This window comes from Panthera leo, chromosome A3, assembly GCF_018350215.1.
Source record: "Panthera leo isolate Ple1 chromosome A3, P.leo_Ple1_pat1.1, whole genome shotgun sequence".
Taxonomy (NCBI): domain Eukaryota; kingdom Metazoa; phylum Chordata; class Mammalia; order Carnivora; family Felidae; genus Panthera; species Panthera leo.
In genome coordinates, this window is record NC_056681.1 from 119,374,467 (window position 1) to 119,392,607 (window position 18,141).

An 18,141-nucleotide genomic window follows, 5' to 3' on the forward strand; every position below is an offset into this window, starting at 1 on the left:
AAGAAGGCTCCAGGCTATAAGCTGTCAGTACAGCGCTCCAGGTCTTTGATTAAAAAAAAAAAAAAAAAAAAAAAAAAAAAAATTAATTAATTAATTAATTTTGAGAGAAAGAGAGTGAGTTGGGGAGGGGCAGAGGGGGAGGGGAGAGAGAGAATCCCAAGCAGGCTCCATGCCCTCAGTGCAGAGCTAGACGCGGGGCCCGAACCCACAAACTGGGGAAATCATGACCTGAGCCGAAACCAAGGGTTGGATGCTTAATGGACGAACCACCCAGGCACCCCAACAGAACGAACTTTAATTGCCAGGGGGATGATTGTATCAGTTTCCTTAGAAATTCCTTCTAGTTTTTGTTTTTTTTTTAATTTTTTTTTTAACGTTTATTTATTTTTGAGACAGAGAGAGACAGAGCATGAGTGGGGATGGGGCAGAGAGAGAGGGAGACACAGAATCTGAAACAGGCTCCAGGCTCTGAGCGGTCAGCACAGAACCCGACACGGGGCTTGAACTCACAGACTGTGAGATCATGACCTGAGTCGAAGTCGAACGCTTAACCGACCAAGCCACCCAGGCGCCCCGAAACTCCTTCTAGTTTTTGACGAGGGCAAGCAATTGTACAAACTGTTTTTCTTTTATCAACTCCAGTGCTTTTCAGAATGGTTTACAAAAACCTCTACATTTTCCCACTTTTCCCAAGCAGAACTTGTAGCAACAGAGTTCCTCAGAGATTTCAGTGGCAGTATGTTTTCTTCAGGCAACCAAATGGATTATTTGAGGGGAAGTTCTGTGTTGGAACTGAATCTGCCTGGAATAACAACTAAATATGGAATATCATTTATACCCTTAACAATGCTTTTAATGTAGTTTTCTGCTTTGGGTTAATCAGTTGTGTATTTTTACTCTTTTAACTTGTTGATGGAAATATATTTTGTTTAGGTAGACTTGGCAAAATCATTTAATGTTCTCCTTTCTTTTATGGAATAAAAGCAGTGTATTTGTAGTGTTCAACCAGATCTCTTTTTGTGATGTAGTTGTTAAGTTGTGTGTGTGTGTGTGTGTGTGTGTGTGTGTGTGTGTGTGTGTGTGTAAGTAGGCTCTATGCTTAACATGGGACTTGAACTCACAACTCTAAGACCCAAGACTGGGCCAGCTGAGTGCCCCTGTAGTTGTTAAATTTTATAATTTATTTTTTATTTTTATATTTTTAAGTTTATATTTGAGAGAGAGCATGAGCTGGGGAAAGGGGCAGAAAGGGAGAAAGAGAATCCCAAGCAAATTCCGTGCTGTCAGTGCAAAGCCTGACATGAGGCTCGATCCCACATGAGATCACAACCTGAGCCAAAGTCAAGAGTTGGATGTTAACTGATTGAACCACCCAGGCACCCCTAAAATTTTAGTTTTTAATTTGATTTTTATTATTTAAATCAAGTAACTTGTTGCCTTATGTCAGGGTCACCCAACAAAGGAAATATAAATGTTTAATGACATGACCAATCCAACCTCATTAGTAACTAAAATTTTAAAATTGTAGCATATGTATATTTAAAATAGTTACCAAAGAGTTTTAAAATGATATAAATGCCGGTTAATGGTGTAGTGAAACTCCCGTACATCTGGCGGATCGCAATTTGACTATATTAAAATAACTTTATGCAGGAATTCCACTTGTTAGATTTTAAAAATAATCAGAAACACTTGGCATTTGTTATAATAAAAAATAAAAAAACACAATAACACATTATTGAGAATTGCTATATCCCCAAGTTCTATTTTTTTTTTCATGTTTGTTTATTTTTGAGATTGAGAGAGGGAGACAGGATCTGAAGCAGGCTCCACACTGTTAAGTACAGAGCCTGTTGCACGGCTCAAACTCATGAAATGTGAGATCATGACCTGAGGCAAAGTCAAATGCTTAACTGACTGAGTCACCCCACTATCCCCAAGTTCTAAACGAAACTGCTCAAAATAAAATATTCTCTTTGACGCACATGGTCTTTCATAAGTTATAGATATTGTTCTTATTTTCATTTTACTGATGAATTTGAGGCTCAGAGATTGACTTTACAAAGTCACAGAGCTCTAAATGATAGAATCAGGGATAAAATTAGGGTCTGTCTCATTCTTGGCATTTGTTGGTCCAGTGTGTAAGGATAATAATAATAGTGCTTCTTTAAGTGATTTAAAAATTTTTTTAATTTGTTTATTTTGAGAGAGACCGTGTGTGTACTGGCAGGGGAGGGGCAGAGAGAGGGAGAGAGAATTCCAAGTTGACTTTGCAGAGCCCATTGTGGGGCTCCGTCCCACAACCTGTGAGATCATGACCTGAGTCGAAACCAAGAGTCAGATGCTCTGAACCATCTGGGCACCCCTTTAAGTGATTCTAATATGCAACAATAGGAAATGGATTAAGTGATTTAGTGTTTATGTGTGTATAATATTCACTGGAGTATTATGCTGCTATGAAATATATCAATAGATGTCTCAAGATTTGCAAAAAAGGGCTTCTAATAATATTAAAATAGTACAAACTGATATGTGCAGAAGAAATCTCAACTATGTAAAATGTTACTGAAAAACTCCTGGAAGGGGATATGCCAACATGTTAAGTCCTGTTCTGTCATGGCAGAAGCCCTCTGTACATACAGTTAAATAAAACCTGTTTTTTTTTGTTGTTGTTGTTATTCCGAATTTTCTAGAATGGGGATACCCCGCTGGCTCAGTCAGAAGAGCATGTGACTCTTGATCTTGGGGTTGTAATTTTGAGCCCTGCATTGGGTGTAGAGATTACTAAAATAAATAAATGAATAAGTATTCTAGAATGAATATGCATTATCATTGGGGAAACCCTGTTACTTTACATATGGTATATCTGACTGTATATAGATTTAACTCAGCACCTGGAATTAATTTCTTTGTGGAGTACCATGAATTTCACTGGAAGTTAGTGAAACACTCTTATTTTGCCTGATTAATACTAGAATTTGAGAAACACAGTTTTTAAAATATTAGGATCTCCCCAGGCCCCACCAGAATCTTGTTTTTCAGTTTTATGTACTTGCTCATTGCTGAAAACAAAGCCAGGGACCCACTTCTTAAGATATCAACTTACTTACAGACATACGTAGAGGCTGACATTTTCATTAAGCTAATTTTGTCATGTTTCAAAACAGACGTGTGAGAAAAAGGTCTCTATTGGATCTTTACAGTTGGACATCCTATTCCTGTCTTAATCAAAAGAGTAAGTGACATTTCTGTAATCCTGTTAGTTTTTTTGTTTTTGCCTCAAGAGGTAAGAACCTACCCACTATTCAGCAGAGGCAGTTTGTATCATTCCAGCATATTTTAGTTAACAAAATAAATATTTCTTTTATCATTGAACTCTTTGTTTTGTTTTGTTTTTGAGAGAGAGAGAGAGAGAGAGAGAGAGAGAGAATGTGCACGAGCCGTAGAAGGGCAGAGGGAGAGAGAATCTTACGCAGGCTCTATGCCCAGCTTGGAACCCTGTGTAGGTCTCAATCCCACGACCTTGGGATCGTGATCTGAGCTGAAATCAAGAGCCAGACGCTCAACCGACTGAGCCACCTAGGCACCTCTGAACTCTTCACTTTGTATAAAGTGTTAATATTATCCTCTAGTTTGGGGAATTAAGAGTTTTGCCATCTAAGTTCAGGCTGTGCTTTGTAACTTCTGAGTCTTAACTTCCTGGTAAAATAGACATAACTAAACCTGTTTTCCTTCTTGGATTATTGTGAGGATCGAATGAAATAGAATGGCTATGTGATGTTTATAAACCATAAGGCAGTTATAAATATGTGTGAATTAAGGGAGAAATGTAAAAAAAATTTATGTATTATCTTGGCAGCACCATCTGAAGATAATCTTCATAGGAAGTTTTTTTTTGTGTGAATTCAGGTTTTAATGTTTTAATAGGTATATCAGTCTTTTGTGTTTTTATTTGACCATATTTTATGTGTATATCTCTATATAAAAACTCTTTTTGTGCCACATCAGTTGGTACAGACACTATGGTAAACAGTATGGATGTTCCTTAAAAAATAGAACTACCAGGGGCGCCTGGGTGGCTCAGTCGGTTGAGCATCCGACTTCAGCTCAGGTCATGATCTCGCAGTTTGTGAGTTCGAGCCCCGCGTCGGGTTCTGTGCTGATAGCTCAGAGCCTGGAGCCTGTTTCAGATTCTGTGTCCCCATCTCTCTCTGCCCCTCCCCTGCTCATGCTCTGTCTCTCTCTGTCAAAAATAAATAAACATAAAAAAAAAAAAATAGAACTACCAGCAATCCCACTTCTGGGTATATACCCAAAGGAAATGAAATACTGTCTTAGAGAGGTATTTGCACCCCTGTGTTCATTGCAGCATTATTCACAGTAGCTGAGACATGGAAACAACTTAGGTGTCATACAGAAGATCTGAAAAAAAAAAAAAAAAAAAAAAAAAAAAATTACTGTGTGCAATGGAATACTATCCAGCCATAAAAAGAAGGAAATCTGCCGTATATGACAAGGATGAACCTTGTGAGCTTTATGCTAAGTGAAACAGTCAGATAGAGAAAGACAAATACTGCATGGTCCCATATGTGGAATCTAAAAAAAGTTGTTATCAGAGCACCTGGGTGGCTCAGTCAGTTAAGAATCTGACTCTTGGTTTTGGCTCAGGTCATGAGTTTGAGCCCTGTGTCAGTCTCTATGCTGACCGTTTGGAGGCTGCTTGGGATTCTCTGCCTCCCTCTCTCTGTCCCAACCCTGCTTGTTCTCTCTGTCTGTCTCTCAAAAATGGACGGATAGATGGATAGATAGATTAAAAAAATTGATCTCAGAAACAGTAAGTTGTTGGTTTCTAGGCTTTGGGGGTGGGTAGGGGAAATGGAGAGATGTTGGTCAAAGGATACAAACTAGCAATTAGAAGAATAAATTCTGGTGATCTAATTAATGTACAGCATGGTGATTGTAGTAAACAATATTGTGTATTTTTTTGCTAAGGATATGGGACTCCTGCGTGGCTTAGTTGGTTGGACATCCAACTCTTGATCTTGGCTCAGGTCATGATCTCACGGTTGTGAGATTGAGCCCTGCCATGGGCCCAGCACTGGGTATGGAGCTTCCTTAAGATTCTGTCTCTCTTTTTCCCTCTGCCCCTCCCGGGTGCTTGTCCATGCACGCATTTTCTCTTTAAAAAAAAAAAAAAAAAAAAAAGAAAAGAAAAAGAAAAACCGTGAAATTTGCTACAAGTAGATCTTTTAATTGTTACCATGTGCACAAATAACTATGTGATAGTTAACAAAGCTTAATGTAATCATTTAACTATATATAAGAATATCACATGACCATATTGTATACTTTAAATGTACACAAGGTTATTTGTCAATTATGTCTCACTAAAGCTGGGGGAAAATCAGACCAAGGGAATAAAGTGTGTCTGCATGTGCGGGTGTGTGTGTGTGTGTGTGTGTGTGTGTGTGTAGGTGGTGGCGTTGCTTGTGAGTGTCTGAGTGTATTTTAGAGTGGTCAGGATCTCTCTGAAGAAGTGAAGGGAGAGAGTTAAAGGGGAAAGCATTGCAGGAGGTGGGACAGATGCAAATGGCCCTGAGTTAGGAATGAATTTGTTATATTTGAAGAAGGGCAAGAAGGTAATGTAAGAAGAGTAAGATACAGGATTTCATGTAGAATTTTTTAAGCTCTATCAAGGAATTCAGATTTCAATTTTAGCTAATTAAAAGAAGTGTTAAAATCAGAGGAATAATGTAATTTAAGTTTTAAGGTCACTTGCTGTCCCGTGTCCTGTGGATAGATTGGTCAGTCATATTAGTTAGGCACAGACTTGGCTGTGTGTAACAGTTCCTTAAATGGATTGGATGTGTATTTCTCTTTCATGCAGCGGTCTGGAGGTATAGTCAGTAGTCTGCCATTCTTAAGGAATGGCCTTACCTGTATGGGTCAGGATGCCTTGTCACCTCCATTGTCAAAGCCTCGGGGTAGAGAAAGGGCCAAAGTGGGACGTGCTCTGGCTTTTTGAAAATCTGGTTGTTGCTGTTATCACGTTCTGGTGTCTAGAACTTGAGTTCCATATCTAGTTTTGAGGGAGGCTTAGAGAGGAGGCCTCCATATCCAAGTCATGTTCCCTTTTCATTTATGGCTGTATAATATTCAGTGGTATAGATAATGCCAGATTCCTTGGTGTCCTGTTATTGGATAAGTAGCCTTTAAATTTTTTAGTGAGTAACATAATGAATATTTTCTTCTATCTCAGTAGTACTGGATTATGTGTACATACTCATTTCATGGTGTTTACTTATTGCCATGTTTTTGCTGTCTACATTAGCGGGGGAAAAACATTAGAGAATATGAGTTTTATATTTGATTGTTGGTAAAGTCAAACGTTCTGGTTCTTTTATTTTTCATAAATTTTATTATGGGATATTGAATGTGTACACAAAAGTTGACAATAATATAATGAATATCTTTGTACCCATTGTGTAGCTCTTATAATTACCAACTTATAGCCAATCTTGCTATATTTAAGCCTCTGTCCTAATTTCCTCTGTATAATTTTGAATCAAATTCCAGACATCATATAATTTCATCTGTAAATATTTCAGTATGTAAATGCTTTTTCATATGATTGCTATCCTATTGTATTAGCTCTTTTATGAATTATTTGTCCATGTCCATGGTGTATTTTTTTTTTTCATTTTCAGTAATTGTATACATTTTAATATATAGACAATAAATAAAGGCTCAGTTTTCTATATGGGCCTTAATTTGGACAAGGATAATAAGTGAAATTTTGGACATGCTAAGTTTGAGATGTTTCTGAAGCATCTAAGGTTGATGTTTAAAAGGTAGTTATGGGGGCGCCTGAGTGGCTCAGTCGGTTGAGTGACCGACTTCGGCTCAGGTCATGATCTCACTGTTTGTGAATTTGAGCCCCGCATCGGGCTCTGTGCTGACAGTCCAGAGCCTGGAGCCTGCTTCTGATTCTGTGTCTCCCTCTCTCTCTGCCCCTCCCCCACTCATGCTCTGTCTTTCTCTGTCTCAGAAATAAATAAACATTAAAAAAAGATTAAAAAAAATAAAAGGTAGTTATGTACAGACTGTGCTGCTTTTTCTTTTATCAAAATACGGGTGCTTGGTGAAGACTTGGGGATGGATGATGTTACTCAGGGAGAGTTGGTGGAATGAGCAGCAAAAGCTGCAGATTGATGCTTATAAATTATTTAAGGGTGGGCATAGAAAAAGACATCTGTGAAGAAGACTAAGAAGAAGGGTTTTAGAAAAAAAGTCTAGAGAGAGCAATGTCTAAGAAAAGAACGGTTATTAACACTGTCAGATGTAGCAGAGAGATCAAGGAAGATGATAAATGGAGGTGTGTTTGTTGGATTTTATGATTAAGCAAATGAGAAAATGGATGTAGACACAGGACACAGTGTGCTGTAGTGATGCAAGATAGACTTGAGTTTCAATTCTGGCTACCACTTACCCTTGCTGTCTTGTGTTTGGAAATCTACTTATTGAACCTTAGTTATCCCACTTTTTTTTTTTTTTAATTTTTTTTTTTAACGTTTATTTATTTTTGAGACAGAGAGACAGAGCACGAACGGGGGAGGGGCAGAGAGAGAGGGAGACACAGAATTGGAAGCAGGCTCCAGGCTCCGAGCCATCAGCCCAGAGCCCGACGCGGGGCTCGAACTCACAGACCGCGAGATCGTGACCTGAGCTGAAAGTCGGACGCTTAACCGACTGAGCCACCCAGGCGCCCCTAGTTATCCCACTTTTTGAATGGGGATATTAATGTTTTCCTTTTAAAGTTGCTGTGAAATTTAACTGAGAGAATGTATAGCACTTATTTGTATTTTCTTCATAGGTGGTAGTAGGTGATACCACATTGTGATACCTTAATGGCTGATCTAGGGTATCTGACTTTAATGATTTCTATTATACAAGTCCTGTATCTGTTATTATTGACTTGCTGTACTAAATAATATTCTTTTGGTAGTATAGTATAGAGAACTGGTTCATTTTAGCTTTCATTGGCATCTTTTAATTGCCAAGAGTTCTTTATTTTTTTTTAATTTTATTAAAAAAATTTTTAAACATTTATTCATTTTTGAGAGACAGAGTGTCAGCAGGGGAAGGGTGGAGAGAGAGGGAGACATAGAATCTGAAGTAGGCTCCAGGCTCTGAGCTGTCAGCACAGAACCTGATGCAGGGCTCAAACCCATGAACTGTGAGATCATGACCTGAGTTGAAGTCAGATACTTAACCTACTGAGCCACCCACGTGCCCCTAGTTCTTTATTTCTTTAACAGTGAGAATGGAAAATGATTTAGGTATAAGAGTTCTGCTTAAACTTTGGATCTAAAAAAAGAGGAAACCAGAATTGACTTAAAGGGAGTCATTTTATTTATTTATTTAAAAATTTTTAATTTATTTTTTAAAATAAATCATTTTAAGCCTAGTGAGGTAGTGGCAGACACTTAGTTTTCCTTCATCTGGGAATGTTTAGATTTCCCCTTCATTCTTTTTTTTTTTTTCATTTTCAGCATTTATATTCATTTTTGAGAGACCGAGTGTGAGTGGGGAAGGGTCAGAGAGAGAGAGAGAGAGAGAGAGAGAGAGAGAGGCATGGAATCCAAAGTCGGCTCCAGGCTCTGAGCTGTTAGCACAGAACCCAATATGGGACTTGAACTCACAGACTATGAGATCATGACCTGAGGTGAAGTTGGATGCTTAACTGACTGAGCCACCCAGGTACCCCCTTTGTTCCCATTTTTTAAAAAAGTCATGTCTATACTAATATGGGGCTTGAACTCATGACCCCGAGATCAAAAGTCAGATGCTCTACCCACTGAGCCAACCAGGTGCCCCCTTTCCCTTTTATTCTTAAGGGGCATTTTTGCTGGATAGGAATTTTGAATTGAGAGCCCTTTTCTTACAGTACTTTACAATGTTTTTTTCACTATTTCTACTTTCCATGGTTTCTGATGAGAAATGTACAGTCACTGGAATTGTTCTCCTAAATAAATGGTTGTTTTACCTGGGTTGCTTTCAAATTTATTTTGTTGTTTTAGCGTTTGGTATGGGTTTCTTTGAATTTGTGTTGTTTGAGATTCATTGACCTTGCTGAAATTGTAAGTGTATATCTTTAACCAAATTTGGGGAGTTTTCTGCTGCTGTTTCTTCAGATACGGTTTTTGCACTCTTTCTCATCTCTTTTTGGGATTCTGATAACATGAATGTTACACTTTGTGATTCTTTCCCATTAGCCCTGTTCATTTATTTTTTCTACCATTTTTCTGTCTATTCATCATGGATAATTTCTATTGCTTTAGCTTCAAGTTCACTGACTCTTTTCTTCATTATCTCCATTCTGCAGTTGAGTGCCTCCAGGGAATTTTGGGTTTTATTTTGGTTATTGTATTTTTTAGTCCTAAAATTTTATTTTGTTTCACACAGTCATACACACACACACACACACACACACACACACACACACACACCTTATTTCTCTGCTGACACTGTTTCTTTCAAGAATATTCTTGTCTGTTTCTTTCAAGAATATTCTTGTTGACTTTTTTTTTTTTTTTTAAGATTTTATTTTTGAGTAGTCTCTACACCCTGTGGATAGAGCTCCAGCTCACAACCCTGAGATCAAGAGTTGCATGCTCCACCGACTAAGCCAGCTAGGTGGCCCGCTTCCTGACTTTTTTTTTTTTTTTTTTTTTTTAATGTTTATTTGTTTTCGAGAAAGTGTGTGAGCAGGGTAGGGGCAGAGAGAGAGGGAGACAGAATCCAAAGCAGGCTCCAGACTCCAGGCTCCGAACTGTCAGCACAGGGCTGATGTGGGGCTCGAACCCAAGAACTGCAAGATCATGACCTGAGCCAAAGTTGGATGCTTAACCAACTGAGCCACCCAGGCACCCCCCTCTTCCTGACTTGAAGCATGGTTATAATAATTGCTTTAAAGTCTTTGATAATTCCAATGTCTTTGTTATCTTGGATTTATTGTGTGTAGGTTGTCTTTTCCCTTGTGAGTTCTTGAGAGTTTCCTAGTTGTTCAGTTGTCAAGTGATGTTGGATTGTATATAGACATTTTAATGTTATGTTATCATATTGTATGTCTTATTTAAATCCAATGGAGAATAATTTTGCGGGGGGGGGGGGATGAGTTTTAAAGTAGGTATTTATTTGACTTTGTTAGGTTCAGATCACAAGTTTCCACCTACCTTTTGTGCACTACAATTCCAATATTTAGTTTTCAAAGCCTTTGCAGAGTTGTTCTGATCTGTTCTGCATGTGTACCACTTACTGGGTAATTTGGGAACCTGATACTATGATTAGGGTCAGACACACACATGCATAGCTCTGGAGTGACCCCAGGAGTGTTTATGGAACTTTGTGGTATCATTTTCTTGGCTCCTTTGTCTTTGCAATAACTTTCTCCCTGATAACTTTCTGGCTCCTACAGACCCTTCTTCCTTGTCCTATGGCTGGACAGCTGAGGCTTTCATTTCTCTGTTTTGCTGTATATTCCACAACTGCATCTGCCTTTGATGGCAAACAATAGGATGACAGAGAAAGAATATAAGCCATGTGGATTCCCTTCACACCTAGGGGATTAGAAGGGTTCTGTTTTGTTGGAGTTTTCAGTCCCTGTTCAACCATTGCTGGTATCACCACTGCCAAGGATGCTGTCTTGGCTTGTCTGGGGGCATAGGTCAAGAGAAAGGGGGGAAACCTCAGAAAACCGCCTCTCCCTAGGGGACCGCTTTACTGATCCTTAGATCAAAAAAGAGAAGAATTCTCTTGAGAGCCATTTCTGCCTGCTGTTAGTGGACAGTTCTGAATTTGTACTGCCTTTGAGTTTAGACTGAGTGGTCCCAGAGCAAATAAAATCAGGAAACTCACTTAGGGGTTAGTAAAACTTCTATTTGTGGTTTTGTACTCCAACCCGATTGCTACCTCAGATAGCTGCTCCATGCATTCCGTCCAGGTTTTTAGTCATATTCAGCAGGAGATAAACTATGCTTACTCCTTTTTTACCAGAACCAGGAAATTTTGTTACAACTGTATTGTTCATTTGTTTTGGTTAAGAATTTATTGAGCATTCATGCCATACTCAGCTTTGCTGGGAATGTAAAGATGATAATCTCAAACTACCTATAGTAGATCCACAGTTAGGCATGTGACATGGGGGTGGAGGCAGAAAGTACATAATTTTATACTAAACACTACTAATAAATAATTTAGTTATTAATCTTAATCTTTTTTGATCCATTTCTGTTTCAGGACTTGACATATTGTTTGTGACTAAGAGAGAAGAACCTGTTTATATTTCATTAATTTTCCATTTTTCTTATTGTCCCAAAATTAAAGGGATGAAAAGTCCCTGGATATGTATGTGCTGGATGAAATTAATACATAGTTATAAGAATAAGAACTATAATTATACACATAATTATAATAAGAACTTAAAATAAATAATTTATTATTATATACTTGTTTCTCAGGTCTTAGAAAAATACCCCAATACACCCATGAGTCATAAAGAAATTCTTCAAGTTATCCAGAGAGAAGGACTAAAAGAAATCAGGTGAGTTACTTAAATATCATTAGTAATAATTACAATACTTGATTAGAGTGTTTTGTGGTATATAGCAGTGTACTTTAGCCCTGAAGATTGATGATTTAGTAATAACTGCTTTGCTAATTTCTGATTTATTCAGTTGTCAGATCTCTGGAGTTTTCAGTCATAGCACAGTTATAAAACCACAAGTATGTTTAAAAAAAAATTCTTAGAATGTATCTGTTTCCATCCCATGCACTTTAATTCTTAGGAAGTCCTGGAGCCATCTTCAAACCTTCACCTATGAGTTCAGTCTTTTAATTTAATAAGCTTGGTCAGTAGCATGTAACAAGTATTCTCTAGTGCAGGGAGAGTGCTAGAAATAGACAATCTAGGAAGAAATAACCTTGGCCAAAAAGAATAAAATGGAAAAGGTACATATAGAGCAGTATGTATTTCAAGTAATAGTTATATGTACAAATAAAACAGCTTGGGGTCAATTAATACAGGACCAAAGATAAAACACACTTTAATTTCTAAGAGCCTTCTATTACAATGGCACGTAATAGTCACTTCATAAACAAGACCTTCTGTCATCAAGAAATGTTAAAATTGGGGCAACTGGGTGGCTCAGTCAGTTAAGTGTCCGACGTCGGCTCAAGTCATGATCTCGCTGTTCACAAGCTCGAGCCCCACGTAGGGCTCTGTGCTGACAGCTCAGAGCCTGGAGCCTGCTTCTGATTCTGTGTCTCCCCTTCTCTGCCCCTCCCCCACTTGTCCTCTCTCTCTCTCTCTCTCTCTCTCTCAAAAATAAGTTAAAATATTAAAAAAATAAAAAAGAAATGTTAAAGTTCTGTTCAACGTACTTTGTATTGTTAACGTTGAAATCTGGGAGTCTACATGAGAGATATTTTCATTAAGATGGGAAAGGTTGGAGTGCTTTAAAACTGCTACTAGTTGGGGCGCCTGGGTGGCGCAGTCGGTTAAGCGTCCGACTTCAGCCAGGTCACGATCTCGCGGTCTGTGAGTTCGAGCCCCGCGTCAGGCTCTGGGCTGATGGCTCGGAGCCTGGAGCCTGTTTCCGATTCTGTGTCTCCCTCTCTCTCTGCCCCTCCCCTGTTCATGCTCTGTCTCTCTCTGTCCCAAAAATAAATAAAAAACGTTGAAAAAAAAATTTAAAAAAAAAAAAATAAAACTGCTACTAGTTTTCTCAAGTGGGGGTGGTATTGTGTAAACACCCTTAGGGAAAGTGTTCAGAATTTATGGGGCTGTGTTTGATTGTCAAAGTGACTAGAAAGTACAGGAGCACGGTGGCATTTAACAGGTAACAGGATGCTAAATGTCTCACATTGTGCTGGATGGTCCTTTACACTGGAGAATTGTTCAGCTCAGATGCCAGAGTAGTAATGAGCTATGGTAAAATATTTGTAAACGGACAGTAATACATTTTTTGATAAATAGCTGTTGTGTGTTCTAGATTGTAATTCTCATCTTCTTGAATATAAAATTCAGTTTTTTGCCCTTGTTTGCTAACAGAGCTCAAGAAATTTTGTTTGATTTGTGGCCAAACGTCAATAGGCTGGGAATAAAATAGGTTTGTGTTATGACTTTGAAGGAATGAAGTAAAATTAGTGTATTTCACTTTATGTAACATAAGTCTCTCAGAAATTGTGTGAACATTTAAACATTTTTGTAAATTAAAAAATTAGTCACTTAATTTATCAGTGATATAATTCTAAATTTTTATTTGAATTAGATAAGACTTATTAGATTAAAGCATAATGTCCATGTAATAACAGATCAATTTGTACAAAGCTACAGGAGCAAAAGGTAGTGATTTTTGTGGTTCTGTGGAACAAATTGCTAAGGTGTTCTAATATTTTTTTATAACAGTATGGGGTTTTTATAGAATATGAATGGGCAAGAGATTTCATTTTTTTCCTCCTTAAAGTTAGACTTTTGATGCACACCGGGGACATAGACCAGGATATCTGGTGTGTAGAGAGTAAACTACCCTCAGTCCCTTAGGTCTCAGTGACAGGTGCAGGGTCATCTGGCTCCAATATACTAAAGCTCTGTGACTTTACACTTATCGTTATCATTTCTAGGAAGCAGGCAAGAATAGTAAATATGTGAAGAATAGTAAATAAATAAAAGAAGGGGAAAAAAAGAGATTTAGAAAAAAATAGCAAAATGGTAGAGTCAGCAAAAATAGCTTCTGGCTTCACTTCGTGATAACAATTTATAAGTAGCTGCTCTTGGTTAAACTACATTGTTGTGATGCAATTGTGTAACAACAAAGCAGTTCTTTCTAAGTCACCATTGACTTCCATTTTGTTAACTCCATGGGACTTCTAGTTACTCTTACTACTTAGCATTATTTCACACAGTTGACTACGCCTTCCTTTTTGAAACTCTGTTACCTGAAGCGATTACAAACATTTCTTCTCTCCTCCTCCTTCCTTCTCAGTTTTTTTTTTCCTTTGCTCATTACCTTCTAACTTAAGTGCGATTCTGTCCAATTCCATAGCTTTAAATATTATATGTTATCAATTCTCAAATATGTAGGGAAGCTCTTTCTTCAGCCTTTGTATATGCTGACTTTTTTTTTTAATTTTTTTTTTAACGTTTATTTATTTTTGGGACAGAGAGAGACAGAGCATGAACGGAGGAGGGGCAGAGAGAGAGGGAGACACAGAATGGGAAGCAGGCTCCAGGCTCTGAGCCATCAGCCAAGAGCCCGACGCGGGGCTCGAACTCACGGGCCACGAGATCGTGACCTGAGCTGAAGTCGGACGCTTAACCGACTGAGCCACCCAGGCGCCCCATATGCTGACTTTTTAACAAGGAATGTGCTTTTACCTCAGTTACCTCTTATTTTTTACGTGTCAGTTTGAATATGTCTTTTTCAGAGCACTTTGGCTGACTTTACGAGTTAGAGCATATTTCCTTTTTTAGTGTATTATAGTGTTCTGTTTATTTCTTCATACCACCTAAAGTTTGAAGTCACATATTTTTGTGATCTTAAAAAAGTCATCAAGCTTCTCTATTGCTTACATTAAGGTAGCTCCATGAGGAGTGAAATTTGCTCTTTGTCCCTCTTCTCTTTTGTGTTTGGCATATGTCAGACATTGAAAACCTACTTGTTATATATGTGAAGTATTAGTAGTTGGGAGATCACATTCAGATGCAGTTACAGCTTATTCTCTTGCTGCAGTGATGTGTTAAATGATTGTCTTATAATCATTAAAGTTTTTAGATTACTGAATGAAATAGATAATATCTTTATTAAAGATGTGCTGCTTTTTACAGTTTAATTTTCATTCCTCAATCCATAGTACGTGGCTTTCAGTTCTTTTTTCCCTTTGTAGTTTTCCCCATCTTCCCCATTTTGAAGAAGCTCACTTAAGTTTGATTATTCCACATTCTATTGTTTTATTTTAAAATACATTAAAGTGGACACAGCCTAAATGTCCATTAAAAGATGAGTGGATAAATAAAACGTAGTATATAATTTCAGTGGAATATTATCAGCCTTAAGAAAGAATGAAATTCAGATACATACTACATGGATAAACCTTAAAAACATGCTAAGTGAAATAAGACACAAAAGGACAAGTAGTGATTGACGACAGGAAAAAAAAAGGACAGATATTGTACAGTTCCATTTGTATGAGATACTTAGAACAGGCAGACTGATACAGAGACAGAAAGTAGAATAGAGGTTACCGGGGACTGAGAGTAGGGAAAAATAAAGAGTTATTGTTTAATTAGTATAAAGTTTCTTTCTGGGATGATGAAAAAGTCATGGAAATGGACAGTGGATGACAAAGTTCACTAGTGCTGTAGCCTGGGCTAGCACTTAGGAAACTCCCTACTGAGTATTAGAAGAACTTGTTGGAAAACCTCCTGCTGGGCACCTGTCCCACATTCACTGGGAGCCAGCTGAGGCTCCAGCAGAATTTTCTGGGAAGCCACCCACAGGCATTCTGCTGAACCTTGCTGAAGGTGGAGGGCCGTCAAAGTGTCCTTCATGTTGCTGGGTGCTGCCTGTCGTAAGAGCAGGCAGGCAACAGTACAGTAAAACCAGAAAGAAAAGCGCCCTTTCATGCTGTAGTGTTCCTCCAGTGCACTATTGACAAACTTAACGTTGAGCCAACTGGCAGAGGAGAAGTGTTTATAGGGTCCAGCTCCACTACTACAGAGAGGACAAAGGAAGCTGGATTTGGAGCTAAAAGTCAATAAATTGATAACTAGCACAACAGCCTTCAGTAGTTTTTCAGTAGAATAACTAAAATCATTGTCTGGCCCCATATACCATTTTGTTTTACTTGATTTGTTTCCATCTTCACTCCAGCTAAACTGTATAGACAGCACATAGTATTTTTTAAAGAAATACTCTATCTGATAATCATTGACATGATTAGATTTACTCTACCATTTCACTATTTTCTTTTTTTCTTTATATTTTATTTTACTGTCCCCTCTCTGCTGCCTTCTTTTGCCAGTGTTATCTGGCTGGCTCAAGTCTCTCAAAAGGCCTAGTGGATATTTCTTAATCCAAGGGCAAAGACCAGACCTCTCTTTGGGTAAAGGTAAATTCTTTACTACATACTCCCATACAAATCAAATTAGACTTCCCAAATGTGCCAGCTTTCTTAATTTTTAATGTTTAAGGTAGTTGCTTTTTAAAAATTGACATATAATGAACATACCATAAAAGCATTTTAAAGCATATGGTTCAGTGGTTTATTATTTAATGTATTTGTACAGAACATTTCCATTATCCCCAAAAGAAACCCTTCAGTATTAGTTGTCATTCCTTTTCCTTGCCCCACCCTCAGTGCCCCAGCCTTAGGCAACCTCTAATATGCTTTCTCTGACCATGGATTTGCCAATTTTGGATATTTCATAAAATGGAATCACACAATATGTGGTCTTTTTTGACTGGCTCCTTTCATATAGTATAAAGATTTGAAGGTTCATTCATATTGTATTATTTATCAGTACTTTATTCCTTTATTGCTGAATAATATTCCATTGCATGCATATGCCACATTTTACTTATCCATTCATCAGTTGATGGGCATTGGGGTTATTTTCACTTTTTGGCTATTATGAATAATACTACTGTGAACATCCATGTACAAATTTTTGTGTGGGAAGTTGCTTTCTGTATTTTTACAAGTTTTAGTTGCAACCAGCCAGAAAGAGAGAGAGGCTATTGTGGGTCTGCTCTCACCAAGTCTCACTCAATTTTAAATCATGAAATTGGATTGAGCTTTAAATTTGTGGAGTTCATGGAAACATGAATTAATCCACAAATTTCAGTTCAAAATCATTGTGTTTTTCTTTGGCTTAGAATAGAATTCCAGATTTTGGTGTAGCCTTTGTTTTTCAGTCATTTTAAAACTATAGGAAGGGGGTTTATCACAGATAGTCTAGTATAGGCTACTTAACACAAATATTTTATGACTAGTGTTTGAAACCTCCATGTTGAGTAGTTCTGTAATCGGAGCCAGTTTTTTGTACCAAATGAGTAAGTGGATGTGAATAGAACACAGTAAACCAGTATGAATTTAACCAGTGGTTAAATGTTTAAGCATCACTCTGTCCAAACGTGTAGTCAGTTCTCAAAAGGAAATAATACACCTGCCTCAAACATTTGCATCTGATAATTACAAGATGATATGTAGTCTGAATTATGATTTAGATAAATATATATATTTAGATGAATGTAATTTATGAAGAATGGCCTGCAGCAGTAGGAGTTGAAAGGGTTAAGGAGACTAATAAAGGGGCTGCTTTACTGGAGCAGGCAAACTATGGTGGTGTTTTGTTTGGATTTGGTAAGTAGTGCTGGGGAGAATAGATGGATTTAAGATACGTATTTCAGGACTTGCTAACGGATTGGATGTGGAAGGTAAAAGGAAAGAGGAAATAAAAAATGATTTCTAGGCTTCCTGATTATATAGCTGCTATTTACTATAGAAAAGAACTGAAGAATGAACTGGACAAGTGAGGAGTTGTTAAAGGATTCACTGAGCATGTATTTGTGGATTCAAAAAAAGTTGTGACCCTTACAAGGGGTGAGGAGGTATTCAGGTGCAGGGCGTGGTTATAGTATAAATTTCAAGGTCGCAGCTAAAAGGTAACAGTGATCTGGAGCTATAGAGTAGGTGTCTATTTTCAGAGATTAATACCTAATACCTGTTTGGCACATCATTGAGTAAAGAGTTCTGGTGTGTTATAGAATCCAAAAATGCATCCTTTCCTTTCATGATAATGTACTTTCACTTATGTTACCAGTCTCGGTTAATAAGATACCGAAGACAGTTACCTAAATATAAATTTTTTTTTTTAATTTTTTTTTTTTAACGTTTATTTATTTTTGAGACAGAGAGACAGAGCATGAACAGGGGAGGGACAGAGAGAGAGGGAGACACAGAATCTGAAACAGGCTCCAGGCTCTGAGCTGTCAGCACAGAGCCTGACGTGGCGCTTGAACTCACGGACCATGAGATCATGACCTGAGCCGAAGTCGGACGCTTAACCGACCGAGCCAC

The 18,141-nt window shown here is 37.9% G+C and overlaps 1 protein-coding gene across 5 annotated transcripts in view; it reads left to right on the top strand.

Annotated features, from left to right (window-relative positions):
- The window catches only part of ASXL2 (ASXL transcriptional regulator 2), a 123,703-nt gene that overhangs the window by 36,392 nt on the left and 69,170 nt on the right, over positions 1-18,141 (top strand). For 4 of the 5 annotated variants that reach the window (XM_042933496.1, XM_042933498.1, XM_042933500.1 and 1 more), the window contains one exon: positions 11,520-11,602. In XM_042933496.1, the coding sequence (XP_042789430.1) occupies positions 11,520-11,602 (83 nt within the window). Of the gene's footprint in view, positions 1-2,777; positions 3,236-11,519; positions 11,603-18,141 lie in introns of those variants that run through there. The other variant, XM_042933499.1, reaches the window with a different exon arrangement.